The 20,276-nt window shown below is 35.7% G+C and overlaps 1 protein-coding gene across 2 annotated transcripts in view; it reads left to right on the forward strand.

Annotated features, from left to right (window-relative positions):
* The window catches only part of VIT (vitrin), a 148,150-nt gene that overhangs the window by 29,874 nt on the left and 98,000 nt on the right, over positions 1 to 20,276 (forward strand). For both annotated transcript variants that reach the window (XM_074209696.1, XM_074209697.1), the window contains exon 3: positions 967 to 1,032. In XM_074209696.1, the coding sequence (XP_074065797.1) occupies positions 967 to 1,032 (66 nt within the window). The remainder of the gene's footprint in view (positions 1 to 966; positions 1,033 to 20,276) is intronic.

The following is a 20,276-nucleotide window of genomic DNA, read 5'->3' on the forward strand; positions in this document are numbered from 1 at the left end:
ACTGGAAAAGAAAAAAAGGGAAAAGGGGCAAACAAAACAGACTAAAGCTGGTTCTTAGTGCTATATGGTCAAAAGGAAGATGGCCAATTCTTCCCTTACAACATTGTGTTACCTTCTGTTAGTGAAGTCCTTCACTCCTGGAGAGTGTCAGAGTGAGAGAGCAAATGCGCATAGTTGGGTAGATTTAAAGATACAGATAGATCTGGCTACACAACCAATGGGAAAAAAGGCTATTTCCAATCATGGGGCATATCCCTGCAGTATGTTCATGCATGAGTCAGTCCTCTTTGACTCCCAGAAAGAGGTCCATGGCATCTCTTTCTCAGATAATCCCATTTAAAATGTTGTTTTGTTAATTTTGCCAGAAGGATATGCTTCAAAGATATATCTTTAGAGAACAAAATTTTTGAGAATTGTAAATTGGGAATTTGTTCTGTTATCATAATGATTCATTACAGGATCAATCCCTAACTGCTTCTCCCTCAAGAAAAAAAATCATGTATCTGAGAGAGATTTTGAATTATTCTTCCTTCTTATATTCTTGGTTGAAGAAACTAGAAATATTTAGGCTTTATAAAGGAAGGATATGATAGCTTTCTTCAAGTATTTCATGAATTGTCACATGTGAAATGGATTCAATTTGCACTGCTTGGTCCTACAAGATGAATCAAGGAACAATATGTCAAAGTGGCAGACAGGATTGAGGTCACAGTGAGAACACTTTCTAACAATTAGTTATCAAAAAGTCAAAGAATATTACCAGTTGGCAATGAGTTTTCAATCAAGAGAGATCTTTAAAGAGAGATTGGATGACCAACTAGGGGCAACATTATAGAAGGTTAACTTTTTCATTTACAGGTTAGAATAGGTAATCTTTGAGGTCCCTTCCAGCTCTGCAATTGTGTGATTAAGATAGTAATTATGTTAAATGATGCTAATTAGCCTTTTCTGCACTATTATATCTAGTGTTGTTGCTGATTGGAACTTGTGGAACTAAAGAAGTCACAAAAAAGAATAAAAAGCCAAAATTTTGTAAGTAGAAAATAATCATTTCTATTGTAAAGTCGGTTTTCACAGTGGGGGGAGAGTATTTTGGGAAATTTTGAATTTTAGGTTTTATGTTTATTTTATTCCTGGAATTTTAATAACTTTAGAGTAGTTGGTATAATATACTTTAATACTTTGGAAAAATGGAAAATGCATATCTGAACACCAAAAGACACTGAGTTCCCACAGCCGAACTAGATTGCAAATTTCTCAGGTTTTGAGAAAATGTCTCCCACTTAGCAGCCAAGAAGTTCAGTTTAAGGAACTATAGTTCTCATTTTGACCTGAATAGGGAGCTTCTGCGAAAGCAACCTCTTGGCACATCCAGCAGTGAAAACCAAATCTGTGAAAAACACTCAAATAAGGAAAGGGAATGGAGAGGGCTAGGGAAAGCAAAAAGAATCCTTCTAGAAGGGCAAATTCGTCATAGGATGAATTGGAAAGAACTGTAAGGGGTATCTAATCTCCAAATTTTCTCACTTTTACCCTTGTTACCTTGCCCAGCATCTGCACATAATTGGTGTTTAATAAATGCTTGTTGAATTGAATGAGTAAATTTGAAATTTGAAGTTTGTTCTTTGAGGATTAGGTCTCCAACTGATCTTGTAATTAATGTCTTTAAATGGAGATATTTCATCATTTTAAATAAAAATAAGAGACTTCTTCTATACCCTTAAGCCATACATGTGGAACTTCCTGATGGAATGAGACAGAACTGGCCTCACACCCTGAAATGCTAATAGGACCTAATTGTAATTAATATTTCATGTTAGGAACCAGAGCCAGGAAGACTGGCCCCAGGACAGATATGTGGAAAACAATGATTAGGTTAATATTGAAACCAACATGCTACCTAAGCATTCTGAATGAGGAGATTGCATTTTATCCTAGAGGCAAGAGAGATTTCATGAAGACTTTCAGACAGGGGAGTGGCATGGGCAGACTTGTGCCTCAGGAAGATTATTTTGGCAGGTGTGGAGGAAATACGTGGTGTAATGGGAAGAGAACAAGATTTGTCATCAGAAAATTCAGGTTCAAAGCCCAGTTCTGCTATTGACCTCTTATTTCATAAGGACAAATTACATATGCTCTCTGGGTCTATTTCATCCTTTGTAAAATAAGAATGTAAAACCAAATAATTCTGAAGTACCTTCCATTTTTAAATCTAGCATCCTGTAATTTCATACTATATGCAAAGTGATCCTTAAGCACTTATTTGATGGTATCATTCCCCTACTCAGTAGACTGTATTGGCTCCCTATTAGCTCTATAAATTTTTCTGTTTGGTTCTTAAGGCTAACCTGGCCCTTAACCTGTATTTTCAATTTCATTGTGTTTTGCCTTCTCTAAAAATGGCCTTCTCTGTGTACTTCAAGCATAACATATCACTTGCTGTCTCCACATCTTTGCCATTCCCTCTGCTTGGAGTGTACTCCCAACTCAACTCTACCTTATAGAATCTCTCTCTTACTTCAAGACATAGCTCATGCACTACCTTATATGTGAAGCTTTTTCTCATTTCCCATTCAAGTATGCTCTCCCCATTTCAAACTACCTTGAATTTAACTAATTTGTACTTAAGTTTTTTCTCACCACAATTATTCTTTAAATTTACATCCTTATGCCTAAAACAATAGGTACTTATTAAATATTTGTTGATTTGATTGACCCTATGATGGAGAGATTGGAAAGGCTAAAACCTAAATTATCTATTAGGATTCTAGTGAAATAGTTCAGATAAGAATTGATGAGAGTCTCTGGATTATTGTGCTTGTCATGTGAGTGAAGATAATAATAACAATAATAATTGAAATATCTAATTATTAAATTTTTATTAATATATGATATAATATATAATTAACCAGAGTAATAATTTAAATATTGAAATCATTGATCATGATAATGAAACTAGTATTTATATAGTGTTTCAATGTTTGTAAAGTGCTTTACAAATATTAGCTCATTTTATCATCACCTCCTGAGAGGCAAACATTATTATTATTATAATACCCATTTGGGGAAACTGAAGAAGACAGGGGATATATGACTTGCCTAAGCTTATAGAGATGGTAAGTAACTAAAACTGGATTGGAACTTTGGTCTTCCTAACTCCAAATTCACCATTTTAACCACTGTGCCACTTAGTCATAAATGCAAAATGTTATGAAAACAGAATCAATTAAACTTGCTAAGAGATTGGATATGGGAGTTAAAGAAGAGGGGAGATTTAAGGATGCTTGATGACTAGAAGAGACGTGACATTTAAAGGAATGATTATATGGAGAAACATGATATGGAGAAACATTTGTTTTGATCATGCAGACTTTGAAATGTCCACAGCACATCCAGGTAAAGTTATGACCCTAGAAAAATATAGGTCCTAGAATACAGAAAAGAAATTATGAGACAGACTGAAAGAAAAATAGAAGAGGTCAGCATCATAAAAGCTAACAAAAATGAGAGTATGTAAGAGTGAAGAGTATGGTCGCCAGTGTCAAATGCTGAAAAGAGATTCAGAAGGATGAGAACTGAGAAAAGACCACTAGAATAAAGATTAAGAGAGAGCAGGTTCATTCTGAGTGGCAGGGTAGGAAACCAGACAGATTCCAAGGGATTAAAAAGTGAGAAGTGAGGAAAAGGAGACAATGAGTATGAATAATTTTTTCTAAGTTCTTGGTTCTGAAAGGAAGAAAATATAAAAGTCAATAGGTGAAGTGGAAAGTAAGGCAAAGTAAGACTTTTAATGATAGACGGAACCTGGGTAGGTTTGTAGGAACCTGGAGAGAACCAATAGACTAATGATGAGCAAGAAGGAAGTTATCTTTAATAGATAACAGAATCCTAGATTCAGAACTGAAAGGGACCTCCCTGATCATCTGATCCAACCTCCTCATTTTATAGATAAGAAAACTGAATTCCAAAAAGATTAACTTGGGTAAGTAACCTGTACAAGATCACATAGTCATTAAATGGCTGACCCAGGATTTGAATCTGGTCCTGGAATTCCAAATTCAACACTCCCTGCTGTATCATGCTATGTAAATGGACAGGAATGGTAACAAGGGCCCAAGAAGAATAGATAGTCTTGCCATGGGGAAAGACCACCTCTTCTGGAGACTAGAATAAATGAAGAATGAATTGGAGACAATCAGAGGAATTTTGAGGTACAAAATATGGGAGACAAGAGAGCTCATGCTGGGTGATCTGTTTTTCTGGATTTTTTTTAAAGTAGGAGGCCAAGGTCCTCTGCTGATAAGGAAAGGGGAAAAATAGGATAGGAGACTTGAAGAAAGCAGGGAAGATCTAAAAATAACTGCTCTAGGGTGTGCAATTGAGCATCAGCTACAAAAGAATAAAAGGATAATGCTGAAGTGATGAGACAGGATCACAGCAATTTGTTGTGGTCCGTGTAACTATGTCCATTATTACTCATACTCAAAATAACATGAATTGGAGTGGAGAAAGCAGAGGTATTGAGATAAACCCAAGTTGGGAACCAGTAAATGAATTGCAATAGGATAAGTAGGTAAGAATATATGTGTGTGTGTGTGTGTGTGTGTGTATGTGTGTGTGTGTGTGTGTGTGTGTGTACTGATTAATAATAGGAACAAGACTGTGAAGAGCAGAAAATGGGATGAGAGTGGGGGGGTGATGGACTGAGAAAACTGTAGGGGTGAAGTGACTGGACTTCAGTAAGAATAAAATAGAGGTTTAGGGAAAGGGCACAAGAAGGACAGGAGGTTAATAGTAGAGAAGAGTTTCAAAATTCTGGATCATGGAGTTAGAACATTTCTGGGTGATGTTAGGATCAAGGATATGAACATCCCTTTGTTTGTAACTGAAGCTTCAGGGCAGGGACTGTTCAGTCCCTAAAGTGAAGTGAAAATTTAGGTCATGGAAGTTGAAGAGGATTGTAAAATTTGAGACCAGGACATTTGAGGGGACAGTAGATATAGTGTGGCTAGCTGGGAGGCACAATGGTTTAGATTTTAGAGTATCAGCCTTGGAGTCAGGAAGACTCACCTTCCTGAGTTCAAATCAGGACTCAGACACTTATTTAGCTAGTCGTTCAACTCTGTTTGCCTCAGTTTCCTCATCTTTAAAAAGAGTTAAAAAAGAAAATAGCAAACAACTCCTACATCTTTGACAATAAAACCCCTAATGGCAACAGACATGACTGAAAACAACTGAATAAGCATATCTATCTATATCTATACTAAATCTATATATCTTTGTACACATATAAGGGTAAACATATGTTTACCCATATGTAAACATATGTTTGCATGTAAATATAGAAGTTCCCGATTATGAGGGTATAAGTTTGCTAGGAAGGGAACATTGTGCATCAGGTGCTGATTTCCTTTAATAAAGAGGAAGAAATGCTTGAGGGCTGGTATAGCACTCCAACAAGAATCAGTCAATCAATCAAATATTCCTTACCACATGCCAAGTACTGTGCTAGGTTCTAAGAAAATAAGAACAAAAAATGAAGCAGTTCCTAGTCAATATGAGGTTACATTGTAATACATATAAATATATACACACATGTAAATATATATGTGTGTGTATAAAATATAAAATTAATAATTGTATTACACATTGTATATATGTATATTATATAGTATATCCACATAAATGTATATATTCGAAGTCATTTTAGATGGGAATATCAAATTTAGATGGAGAAAGTAGCAGCAGATGGAGGGAATAACAGATTTTATGAAGTAGATGATGCTTGAGCTACATCTTAAAGAGAGAGGACTCTATGAAGCACTGGCAGTGGGTGGTGAGGATAGAAGAAACACTTCAGGCATAAGGGATGATCAATTCAAAGACACAGACTTAGGAGATGAAATGTCATCTGTGAGGAACAGAGAGAAGGCCAGTTTGATTGGATGAAGTCCATAAGAAGGGGAAGAATGCCTAGTGAGACTAGAAATGAGACTACAATGAGACTAAAATGGGACTAGAAATGAGACTAGAATGGGACAAAGTTGAATGGGACTTTCAAAGCTTAAAAAAAGAGAGTTTATATTTGATCCTAGAGGCAACATGACGCCAAAGGTCTTATTAGTAAAGGAATCATTTGGTCAGGTCTGAGCTTAATGAAAATTCCTTTGGCAGCAGTATGTAGAACAGACTGAGGTGGTGAGAGACTTGAGACAAGGAGACCAATTAGGAGATTATTGCAACATTCTAAGCAAGAAGTGACAAAGACCTGAAACATATAGTAGCTTTGTGAGTGGGAAGAATGGGTCAGACATGCAGTGGAGGTATTGATTGGATGTGAGGAGGAAGTAAGAGTGAGGAGTGCAAGATAATGCTGAGATTATCATCTTGGTAGAGAGCTATATAGATGGGTGACGTGAAACTCAATGGAAAAGAGGCTGCTGAGTGATGGGAACAGAGGGAGGGATATTGAGGATTATGCCTAGTCTTACTCTTGCCATGTGTATTCAATGGGTGGATTGTAGGGTGGGAGGAATGAATGAATTGCTCCAGGGATGACCAGGGTTGTGTTGCCTTTTACAGGAAGTCAAGCTTCTTTGATCTACAAAATGATGGAGAAAGTATGAAAATAAGAGGTCTAAGGGGAAGAAATATTTGTTAAAGATAGGAAAATATTTCTAAGAGATTCAATTGAGGGGGTTAACTTTGTAGGGGAGGGACAAAGAATTGATAGGGAAGGATAGGGATGAGGTAGATGGAGATGAGAGGCTAGAAAGCTCATACTACCTCCAAGTGATTCTACAGAGAGTGACTACCATTTGGAATTGGGATTAGAGCCTCTCCCTTCCAGAACTAGAGAAGAGCCCTTAGTAGTAGTAGATTATCTGAATTCTCAGAGGAAATGGAGGATCATACCTCTGTTATAAGGGAGAAGTAGACCCCAGGGTAATGGGTTCCCAAGTAGCAAAAGGGCTTTAGCCTCAATCTCTGAACTGTGTGGGGATAGGTCATCCACTATTATCAATCAAGAGGTTTTTCCATGGCTCTAGACTCTCAGCTCCCAACAAGGTTCCCAGGCTCTGGATTCCATGTTGACTAGAGGAAGACTGCTACCCTTCTTCTAGAGCCTAAGTTGGTCAATGGTAGTTCCTACCAGCATTAACACTTTCTTATTGTTGCATTAGATGCTTCCAGAAACCAAGGCTCTGTTCCATATTTGTTGTCTATACCAGTGACTATATCTTGAGTCCCTAGATTCAGCAACTTCTGTCTATAAAGGTATTAACTTACAAGACTTACCATCTGCTAGGATTTGGGGGAAAGATTGATTGTGGTCTCTGATTTTATCTGTGAACCAATTAAGTGAAGGCAGTGGATAGTGTATTGGACTGGAGAGAGGAAGATCAGAGTTCAAATTCTATCTCAGACATTTACTGGGCGATTCTAGACAAATCATTTAATCTCTGTCAGATTCAGTTTCCTCTTCTGTAAAATGGGAATAGTAAGTGCATTTACTTCAAAGAGTCTTTGAAAGGATCAATTAAGGTAACATATAAAGCACTTTGCAAACATTAAATTCCTATATAATTGTAGGCTATAATGTTTGAATCTCTTTGGGCCAGTGCTACACACAATCATTTGAAACCTACTGCCTCAGAGTAGGCATCAAGGCTCAGTGGAAAGAGCACCAGCTCTGAAGTCAGAGAGTGTGTTAGGTTCAAATCCTAATTGATGCTTATTACCTATGTGATATGACTTTGGGCAAGTTACCTAACTTCCATGGATTTCAGTTTTCTCATCTGTAAAATAAGGGGGTTAAATAGGATTCTAAAGTTTGCCTGAGGGCACAACTTGCTTGTTCATTGTCACATCTCTAGGTAGTAAATAAACATCTATAATAATAATAATAATAATAAACACTCTCAAGGAGCTCACAATCTAAAGGGGGAGATACCATGCAAACAACTATGTACGGACAAACTTCATCTAATTTAAGGTGGAAATAATCAACAGAGGGAAAGCAATAGTACATATCAGAGGCAAGGTCAGAAATGAAGTTTTTTTCTGGCTTTCTTTCCAATACTCCAAGCTGCCTCTCTCTTCCAGGGCTTTTCCATTTAATAAGAGATTCTTGACAACTGAAAAATCTTTAAATCTCAAAGGAGTGAAGCTGCAGTAGTGGGATGACAGGCAATAAAATTGATATTTTGAAAAAGGAGGCTTAGCTTGGGACACTTCCAAATTATGTAGCACCAAAAGCTCTCTACTCTACCTACTGGTAAGTTGTTCAGGTCTAAAATGACTCTCAGAGATGTGATGACAGTTGCCACCATCTGTGCCTCTCTGGACTCTCTCCCACTTTTCCCTTTTTTCTCTTCCTCTCTCCCCTCCTTCTTACACACTTTTTTTAATCCTTCCCCTCTTTCTCCTGCCTATTTTATAATTTTGGGTTACTCTTGACTTTCATAGACATTAAGGAGCACTAAGTATGGCACTCTGAACTAATAAGATAGCTGAACTGATGATGCTAGAGAGAGAGGATCAAAGATTGTCCAAGGGAAGAATCTACAAGGTGTCACCTGGAAAAATCCCCTCCATTAAAAGGTAGAAACAAGGGAGGCAAATAGTTATCAAACAGGTCCTACTCCACACACCCATATGCAATATCAATTTGTACCTTAGCTATTGGGTAGCCATAGCCAAACAAAGTAAAGACTCTCCTTGTATTATAGAAAGAGAATGTGTAAAAGGAAACCAAGCTGAGTAACTGAAAAACCAATAATGTTCCTGGAGAACAGATAATGAATCATACTTATGTCCTCTCTGCCAAGACACTGGAGACAACTAGGGTAGAATCTCATATACGTTGTCAGATGGGGTTATTGTAGTAAAGGTATTTGATTAACTGTTTTTCTTTCTTACAAAGGAAAGTTCAATTTTTGATGTTTATGTGAGGAGTTATTTCCAGAAATGTCTTTAATATAAAGAGAAAAGGCATCAATAAAACACTTGTAGAAATTAAATAAATTTTTCAAAAAGAAAATGGACTTCCTCTTTTTTAAAGATGACTAAAAGATTTCTAAAATTATTTATGCATTGCAGATCAATAGATAATTTTATTTTTAAATGTTTAATTGTTAATTGAGTGAATATGAATCTTCTTAAGTAGATTCTAATATTTAGCCAAAATGAGGTTCTGTTTTGTCTGACTTATTAAAGTTGAGAAATCCAGATTTAAAGGATTAGCATGATTTTTGTTATTTTTATGTAATTTTGTGAGGGTTATAAATTTTAAATATTAATTTCATTGATCTGTAGGCTGAAGGTCTTCATATTTTCTTTTTTAAAAACTTTCATTAAAATGTAAACCTCTTATCACAAACAAAAGTCTCATAAAGACACACAAATCACTTCCACCAAATACATCTAAATAGTGGGGAACATCCCAAAGTGTCTAGAGGACAGTAAATAATTTAAACAGTTTCATAATTTCTCTTATGGTCATATGTCATGAGAAGACTCCCCAAAGTATTCCAAAAGACAATGAAATTAACTCATAATAATACTCAGGAGAGGGTAGTGTAATGGATAATATGTTGGCTTTGAAGTCAGTAGACAACTGGGTTTGAATCATGTTTCTGATATTTATTTAGCTATGTGATACTCATCAAACCATTTTATCTTTCTGAGCCTCAATTTTTCCATCTGTATCATAGAGCTATACAAAATCTTCCTTAAAGATTTGTTGTAAAGGAAAATATGATGTAACTTTTTATCAGTAAGATAACAAACAGATAGTTCTTCACACATCTTGAAAAACTACATAAATGTCAGCTATTACTACTTAATCTTGAAATCAATATCAAGTGAAAGCTTCCACAATTAGACCAAATAACCAGTAGCCAAGTCTTATTTTCTGCAGTTTCTAATAATTTCTCTAATACCAAGTCAAATTTATCACCCTAAGGGACTGTCAGATTATTTCATAATCATCTGTCCAAAGTGTGAAGGCCTCCCAGGGGAAAAGCTTTTCTCACTCTCATGACCCAGAAGATGGGGAGGCCATGGTTCTGAGGCCTAGAGTCTTGGCCAGCAGTCAAGAAAAGGGAGTCAAGGAAGATGTGTTTATTTGCCCTGGGAAAAACAGGACTAGCTGAAACTTGGTATCTGAATAAATCTTTGGTTCCAGAATGCTGGTGTGTTACATTGGAGAAAGTGCTGAACTTGGAAGCAGGAAAATCTGCAATTTCAAATCCAAACTCTACTATTTATTAGTTGTGCAATTGTGACCAAGTCACTTACCCCTCTAAGCCCCAGTTTGTGTCCCACACATACATAAAATCATACAAGATTCTGTGACAAAGACAATCTTAAATGTAACTTTGTTCAATGATCCAATGAGTTTCCATATCAAAAAAGGGAAAAATAATCATGGAATCTTATATTCATCTAAGATGTTAGCCAGTAATAACCAGTGTTATTTAAGATGACTGATAATGGGGTTAAATATTAGTATTTCCTATCAATGACAAAATTCTCCATTTGTCAATGTGACATAGTGGATGCAAGAAATGGCTTCAAGTTAGGAAGACTTGAGTTTATATCCTGCCTCTAGCAAGCATTAATATTTTTTTTTGCAAGGCAATGGGGTTAAGTGGCTTGCCCAAGGCCACACAGCTAGGTAATTATTATGTGTCTGAGGCCGGATTTGCCAGGGCTGGTGCTCTATCCACTATGCCACCTAGCTACCCCCAAGCATTAATATTGACCCAGAGTTTGTCACTTAATTTTGTGAAGTACACAAGACAACGAAGTCAGAATATTCTTGGTTCAAATAACACTTTAGACATTTACCAACTGTGTGACCTTTGACAACTTAGTTAACTTCTCTGTGCCTCAGTTTCCTCATCTATATAATGATGGTGTTGAATTTCATGGACTATGTGATCCCTTTCACCTCTAAATCTATGATCCTGTCCTAAAGTAATACCATATTCATTGCATCTTCCCTGGGAACAATTCAAAGCCTTACATATGAATTCCATAATCATTCAAAAGAGATAAACCTAATCATGAAAACAAAACAAATGAAAAATGCTTATCACCTATACCACAATGTGAATTTAGTTGGACAGACTTGGCCAGGCATTTTTCTACAGCAAACCACAAATGGAAACCTAGAGAATATTCAATCTGATTAAGTTTTTGTTTATTGATTTTTTGAAAGAATTTTCCTTGACAAAGCAAAATAAATCCTTTAAGACTTTCCTCAGATGAGGTGTCTCTCATAGGTATATCAAATTCATACAATTTCATGACCAAATTGGTTATAGAAGTTTTCTTCAATAACCTGCTAAGTATTAACATCAAATGAGGCAACTAAGCAATTGAAAGAATTCATCAGTGTCATATATCATGCCAGTATAACACTGTGATTAGAGTATTGATCTTAAAGAAAGCCTGTGTTTGAATCCTACATCAGATTCTGTATTTTTTTCTGAAACTATGATTGCCATTGATGCCTGTTTTGTAGTTGCTTCTACTCTTTATTAAGGTAAACAAGGATATATTTGTTAGTTATTTTTTTATCTTCATCATCTCAGATGCTATCTTTCTTTGTGAATGAACTGAAATTACTTGAAAGAAAATTTATCAAGCAAAAACTCTAAACTCCTTGATCAAGGATCCAATTGTCTTTTCACCCAAAAAAACAGACATCCTTTGATAGTAATCAAATAATTTAGAAGTAAATCATTTATTCAAGAGGCATTCACTAAGCACTTACTAAATGTCCAGCGCTATTGGGTGGCAGGAGAATGAGGAGGTGGCAAGGATGTTGGGTGCAAAGACCATTTCTGTCCTCAAGGAGCTTACATTCTAAGGTAAAGTCAACAAGTGCAGGTAGTAGATACAAAATAAGTAGAAGGTCTCTCGGGGAAAGCAGCAACTAGTAACAACTAAGGTCAGGTTGTGTAGGACTCTAAAAGTTAAACAGAAGAGTTCATATTTTATCCTAGAGCAGAAGTTCTTTTTTTAAATTTATTTTTTAAAATTTTTTTTTGTAAAGGGTCAAATAACTTACTCAAGATCACACAGGTAAGTATTGTCTGAGGTCAAATTTGAACTTGGGTCCTTCTGACTCCAAGGCTGCTACTCTATCCACTGCACTACTTAGATGACCCGGAAGTTTTTAACCTTTTGTGTGTCATGAATTCTTTTGGTAATTTGGAAAAAATTTATGAATACCTTCATAGAATAATGTTTTTAAATGTGTGATAAAATGTGGAGGATAATAAAGCAAGTCAAAGGTTAATGTTAATAAAGTTGTGTTTTTTGCCCATCATTCAATTTTCTTGAAATCTCCCTAGGATCTTTTGGTGATTTATGGATTAAGTTTAAAAAAATCTCTGTTCTAAAAATAATTATTGGAATTGAATAAATAGGGGAGTAACATAATTAGATGTTAATTTATAGAAAAGTATTTTGGCAGCATTTAGGAAGCTGTTGCAATAATCTAGATAAGAGGTGATGAGGGCTTGAACTAAAGTTGTAGTTGTATGAGTAGAAAGCCTCTTTTAATATAGCTCTCACTTGTACACCTTGATTATATGAGATAATTTCCCCTACCCATCCTTTCTCTTCTTTTCTCCATCCCCTGTGTTTTCCTTATTCCCTCATTTGCCATTATTTGCTTAAGATCCCTAATCATCCTTTCTCTTCTTCCCCCCTCCCCAGTGTATTCCTTATTCCCTCACTTTCCATTATTTTCTAAAGATTCCAAACCATCCTTTCCCTTTTCCCCCCCTCCCCAGTGTATTCTTCATTCCCTTTCTTTTTATTATCATGACATAACAGCAGACTTTATTGAATTGAACTCCCTCATGAATCCTGATAAAGGCTTTGAAAACTATAAATTGCAGAATTTTTACCAGTCTGCATTGGTGGAGAAAGTAATCTCCTCAACTGGAGTTGGCTCCTTTTACAAATGAAATCATAGACCCAGTTTAAATAAAATGTACCTGGCTTTCTTTTCATCAAAGACCTAAAGCAAAATAGTCCCTTCCTTCCAAGAGACTAAATTCTAATATCAATATTCTCCTGATAATGTTATATGACTGCAAATCATTGAGTACAGTGATCTCAGAAGAATTCAGATGATCTTAACAATTCAAAATCTAGTCCTGAATGTGACCAGGATGCAGAATTTTTATAAATGATGACTTAAATACAAGAAGAAGAATAGAAGATGTAGATTACTGGAAAGAAGGGTCATTCATGTAACAAGAATGAAAGACAACAGATGTATAAAACAAATGAGTACCCTTGAGATATTAAAAAGGGTGAAAAGGAAGAAAACAAGGATTTATTTAATATCTACTCTATGTCAGACATTTCACTGTTTTACAAATATTACCTTATTTGGTATTTTAAAAATCCTATGAGGTAAGTGCTATTATTTCCCCCTTTTTACAATGGAGGAAAATGAGACTACCGGAGGCTAAATGACTTAACTCAGGGTTACACAATTGATAAGTGTCTGGCAGTGGACCTAGGCCTATAATGCTGGCCTGGTGAGAAAGAACTGAATTCAAACCTGGCCTCAGGTTACTAGCTATATGAACTTGCAAGTCCCTTAACCTCTGTTTGCCTTTATTCAATGGCAAAGGAAGTGGCAATCACTCCATTATCTTTTGCCAAGAAAACCTCATAGCTAGTATTGGTCCACAAGGTCATGAAGAGTCAGGCACAGCTGAACAACAACAAAAGACATAGTATAAAAAGGTACAGAGCAATGGTGATCTTCATTGGTACCCAGCAAAGAAATTGTGGAAAATTAAAATAAAATATAGACTCAAATAGACTAGAGCAGAGGTCCTTAACCCAACCTCTTTGAACTTTTTAAAAAACATACTTAACTGTACTTCAACATAATTGATTTGCTTTGTATTTTATTATATGTATTTAAAGATGATTCTGAGAAGTATCCAAAGGCTTCATTAGACTTCCAAGGGATCCATGACACTAAAAATATTAAATTCCCTGGAATTGAGGATCAGAGCCTCAAGGATGCAATATAAGATAGAAAACCATTAAGCTGTTCAGATGTAGGGTGACATGGGTTTGTGATCATGGCATCGGGGCAAATAAAGGAATAGTTACGAAAAACATTAAGAAGGAAAAACTGACAAAAGTTTGTGATTGACTACATGTTGGAGCCAATGAAGAGTAAGCCATCATTGTTCAAATATTCTTTGCCAACCAGTTTTATTTAACAAACCTGGCCTTTCTGTGGAGTATTATGTAAAAATGGATTTTACAGGAGTTGAATGTCACAGTCATATCTTTACCAGACAGCCAACTCAAGTTCAATCTTATTTTTCCTTTCTTAGTATTAATTCTTCCTCCCCACAGCTATAAGACAAATTTATAATGTCTTTATCTGATTGATGAGTAGGATGAGACCAGGAGAAAAGTGACTTGCTTGGGGTGAGTGAAAAAGGTGAACATCAGAATGAGAAGTAGAATGTACTGTTTTGAACACTGAGCATTTGACTTATTGAACCTGACATCAAGCTACAATCACTATTATTAGAATAGGCAGGTTCCACAAACCATAGGCAAAATGGGCAAAGCAGACAAAGGCAATATCCATGTCTACAGGACTCTCTAGGTAAATCAACACTGATTTTCTGCTAAAGCAAAATAGGATAGGGCTTCAACCTAGGAAAATCAGTGAGGTAAATATAAGGGATGAACATGTTAAATTGAATAATCTATAGCTATGAATTTGACAAGGTCAAAAATTCACATAGAATTACAGTATCACTAGGGAGTTCAGAGGTCATGTAATGCAATCTATACTTGTAGAAGAATCTTCTTTATATCACCCATAACAATGCATTATCCAACTTTCACCTGATGCCCTGATGTAACAGAGAGCCCATTTCCTTCAGAGGAAGCCTATTCCAATTTTGGAAAAACTCTTTTAGTTGGTTTTTCCTTATCTCATGCTAAAAATCTCCATATCTCCACTTTCCACCCTTTGGAATCAAGTAAACATTATTCATCCTACTTCAACTGATCTTCATATGACAAGAAAGACCCTTCCCCAACAAAGTTAATTTCCTTTGAATATATTCTACTCTCCAGGTGTCCTTTCTAAAAAGTAAGGCTGCCCAAAACTGAATAAAGTAATTCAGATGTAGCCTTACCAGGACAGATGATGATAAATCTACACCTTCTCTGATTCTGTATGCTATGTCTCTCTTAATGCACCCTAAAGTTTCTATCTTGACTTTTATATCACATTGTTGATTCATATTGACTGTGCAGCTAACCAAAACCACCAGGTCTGTTTTTCAAGTGTATCTACCCATGCCTCCTCTAGTTTGTCCTTGTGAAATTGATTTTTTGTACCCAGAGGTTGGACTTCACATTTATTTCTATTAAATATTAGTAGATTCAGTACAACATTCTAGACTGTCAAAAATCTTTTAGGATCCTAACTCTCCTTTGAATGTGTTAGTTATCTGTTTCAACTTTAGGTCATTGGGAAATTTTATCAATTTGCTATCTGTACCTTTATTCAGATCACTAAAAATAGTTGTAATGACTGGGATGTTGGATATTCTCTGTATATACACAGGCCTTCTTAGATAGCATCCTCTGTAAATGCTGAGGTCAATTATAAAAGTGAATAGTCTTTAATAGGTGGGTCCCAAGAGGAATTTCATAGAGTCCTTTGTGGAAGAGGAGGTTTTGAAACAAAGGGAGGAGCAGAACAAGTAACAGAGTTCTCTTTCAAAAAAGTTATTGAAGCAATGTGGTCTGGTGGACTGTACCACAGGCCTGAAAGTCTGAGTTCTAGACCTCAGTCTCACCAATCAGTTCTGTGGCCCTTAGCCAGTGTCTTATTTAGTCTCTATGACTAAGGAACAGTGAAGTTCCCTCTTAGATAAATACAATAGAGACGTTGTTTAAATTCAGTGACCAGTAAGCTATTTACAAACATTTACATACCATGAGACTTTATGACTTGTGACCACAAACTCTCATCCTGCAGTTGGAAACATTCAGAGAAACAAATGAACAAAAAAGTAGTTTTAAGCTTGGTGTGAAAACCTTTATATTTCAATTTACCAAATCCTGTGGTGTTTAGGACTTGTTCATTCTCCTGTCTTCAACCTTTCTGTAGTTCTCTTTGTCTCAAGTTTTTACTTATCCTCTTAAGAAGATACTTGTTCCCTACCAATCAAAATTCCAAAAAAATATTTTAAGAGTTAGAAAAAGTTGTAAGTAAATTCATATGGAGAAATAAAAAGTCAAGAATTTCCAGGGATTCAATGAAAAAAAAGTGCAAAAGAAGGTGGCTTAGCCTTAACCAGATCTAAAATTATATTATAAAGCATCAGTCATCAAAACTGTTTGGTATTGACTAAGAAATAGAGTGGTGGATCAGTGGAATAGACTAGGCGCAATAGTAGGATATGATTATAGTAGTCTGCTGTTTGATAAACCAAAAGAATCCAGCTATTGGGATTAAAAACTCTCTCTTCAATAAAAACTTGGGAAAAATGGAAGTTAGTATGGAAGAAATTTAGTTTGGACCAATACCTCATACCCTATACCAAGATAAGATCCAAATGGATACAGAATGCAGACATAAAAAAAATTATTATAAGTAAACTAAGAGATCAAGGAGTAGTTTACCTGTCAGATCTATGGAAAGGGAAGCAGTTTATGACCAAGGAAGAGATGGAGAACATCATTAAAAACAAACTAGATGATTTTGATTACATTAACTTAAAAAGCTTTTGCACCGACAAAACCACTGTAACCAAGATCAAAAGAAATATAGTAAATTGGGAAGCGATTTTTACAACCAGTATTTCTGTCAAAGAGAACTGAGTCAAATTTTCAAAAAAAGTCATTCCCCAATTAACAAATGATCAAAGGATATGCAAAGGCAATTTACAAATGAGGAAATCAAAGCAAGCCTAGTCATATGAAAAATTGCTCTAAATCATTACTGATTAGAGAAATGCAAATTAAAGCATCTCTGAGGTACCACCTCACACCTCTCAGACTGGCTAATATGACCAGAAAGGATAATGATCAATGTTGGAAGGGATGTGGGAAATCTGGGACACTAACACATTGTTGGTAGAGCTGTGAACTCATCCAACCTTTCTGGAAAGTAATTTGGAATTACACCCAAAGGGCAACAAAAATGTGCATACCCTTTGATCCAGAAATACTACTACTACTAGGTCTATACCCTGAAGAAATTATGAAAAAGGATAAAAGCATCCCTTGTACAAAAATATTCATAGCAGCTCTGTTTGTGGTGGCAAAGAATTGGAAATTAAGTGAATGTCCTTCAAATGGGGAATGGTTTAACAAACTATGGTATATGTATGTCATGGAACACCATTGCTCTATTAGAAACCAGGAGGGATGGGAATTCAGGGAAGCCTGGAGGGATTTGCATGAACTGATGCTGAGTGAGATGAGCAGAACCAGAAGAACATTGTACACCATAACAGCAACATGGGGGTGATGATTAACCTTGATGGACTTGCTCATTCCATCAGTGCAACAATCAGGGATAATTTTGGGCTATCTGCAATGGAGAATACCATCTGTATCCAGAGAAATAATTGTGGAGTTTGTACAAAGACCAAAGACTATTACTTTTAATTTAGGGGAAAATTCATTATCTTATTATTATTAAGTGGGGATTATTAAAGTAGGGATTATTTCTTTGTACTTCTATTGTCAATGTCTGGCACCTAGTAGATAATAAATGCTTATTTATTAATTGATTGACTTGAACCTAATGTTAGAAAAAAAAATATTCTTACAATAAAATTGTTCAGGGGCAGCTAGGTAGTGTAGTGGATAAAGCACCAGCCCTGGAGTCAGGAGTACCTGGGTTCAAATCCAGCCTCAGACACTTAACAATTACCTAGCTGTGTGGCCTTGGGCAAGCCACTTAACCCTGTTTGCCTTGCAAAAAAAAAAACCTAAAAAAAACTGTTCAAAAGTAGAACACGCTGCCTTAGAAGGTGATTAGTGCCTTCACACTAGAGGTCTTCAAATAGAGATTAGATGATTAGTTCAATATACTTTAATACTCATACTTTAATAATACTCTAATACTTTAATAATCTTATTATTAAGTATCTCTTATACTGTATTTTTCTTCCTTAATGATATGATTTCTCTCCCCTCACGTTCAACTTTGATCAATGTATACCATGGAAACAATGTGAAGACTAACAGACTGCCTTCTGTGGGGGTTGGGGGAGGGAAGCAAAATTAGGGGAAAAATTGTAAAACTCAAAATAAATGAAATCTTTCTAAAAAAACAACAAAAAAAGAAAATAATTCTTTTGAAACAAAAGAGGAAAAATCACAAAGGAAGGTAGTAGAGGAAATACACCCAAATGACAAAAAAGAAATAAGATACAAACTGCAGGCATCTATCTATATGCTCATTGAAAGAACCAGAACTGGTACAGACAACCAATATCTGTACCAGAGGGGAAGCTTACTCTTTGCAATTGGTTTCTTTTCTCACAGAATTTGAGAGTTAGAAAGCATCTCCATGGCTATCTAGTCTAACTCCTACCTATATAAGAATTCTCAATATAGTGTATTGAACTAATCATCTAATCTCTATTCGAAAACCTCTAATGTGAAGGTACTAATCATCTTCTAAGGAAGCCTATTCTACTTTTGGACAGTTTTAAATGTAAGAATATTTTTTTCTGACATTAGGTTCAAACAATCAATTAATAAACAAGCATTTATTGAGTATCTACTAGGTGCCAGACATTGACAATAGAAGTACAAAGAAATAATCTCTACTTTAAGATGCTTACTTCTGCCATTGCTATTGATTTTGTCTTGGCTTCACTGTCTTTCTCAGTCCTGCACTATCCATTACAGTTTCTACCATTCATTACCTTTATACCATCTCACCTCTATTCTAGAACTGATATTCCCTCTATCACCCTGCCTGCTGTACTGCAAAAGTCCAGAATAAACTGATCTGAGGGTTCATGTCATACATGCCATACACAACCAACCACAGGATCAAATTGACCTTCATGTTATTCTTCACACACAACACTCCATCTGCCTTTGTACTGATTGTCCTTCATGCCTGGGATGATTTTGCCCCTCATCCCTATTTTTCAGAATTTGTTGTTTTCTTCAAAACTCAGTTCAAATGACATCTTCATGACTTTTCTTTACCTCTCTGACTGCTGGTGGCTACCCACTCTCAATAACTTGCATTTATTTTCCATAAATTTTATATATGCTTATTTATGTATATGTGGTTTCTCCTAATGGGATGTAAGCTTTTGGAAGATAAGAATTATTTTATTTTTGTCTTTATATCCTCAGCATCTAGCACAATGCCTGTCACATTTTAGGTATTTAAATGCCTATTTAAATGATCAACAAGATCATTCAGCTAATTGGTGGATAATGCCAGTATATCCCCCCCCATCCACCAACTCAATTTTATCCAGATGCCAGAATTCTAAGTTACAGATATGCTTAAGAGCATATTCAAAAAAGAGTATGATATTATATTATCATATTTGTATAGCACTTTATAATTTTCTATGCCCTTTCACAAAGATTCTCTCATTTGATCTTACTCTGCTGCTATCTTCTTCCCAATCACCTTGGCACTTGGACCAGAGACCATACTCTAAAAGACTTACTTCTTTTGGTTCTAGAACTCCTGCTTTGGTTTTCCTAAGTTTCTCATAGGTGAGTGCCTTACTGGTGGCACTAAACCAGGATTCTCACTAAACCATTTTCTAGTCCTGGAACTATAATTAGATCACACTGCCACTGCTACTGAGAGGGTATGTCAATCTATTCTCCTATTATTGCACTCACAATCCTTATAACTTTCTAAATGAAAATATCTGCTCCCAGTGACGATTATCCTTTATGTGTTTCCTTATATTAGAATATAAGTTCAATGAGGGCAGGATTAATCTTCACATTTGTATCTTCAGTGCTTAGTAACACATGGAAAGTGCTTGGTACTTGGGATGTGATTAATAAATACTTTTTCTTTCATTCATTTATTGATTCATTCATTTTCCTAGCAACCCTATGAAGAAACTGAAGTTACTAAAGGTCATGTGACTAAGTCAAAGTCATATGGCCAGTAAAAGGCAGAAACAGAAGTAAAATTCAATTCTCTTGACTATGTTTAAAATCCTTTCTTCTTTAGCATGCTACAT

This window comes from Macrotis lagotis, chromosome 1, assembly GCF_037893015.1.
Source record: "Macrotis lagotis isolate mMagLag1 chromosome 1, bilby.v1.9.chrom.fasta, whole genome shotgun sequence".
In the NCBI taxonomy this organism is placed as follows: domain Eukaryota; kingdom Metazoa; phylum Chordata; class Mammalia; order Peramelemorphia; family Peramelidae; genus Macrotis; species Macrotis lagotis.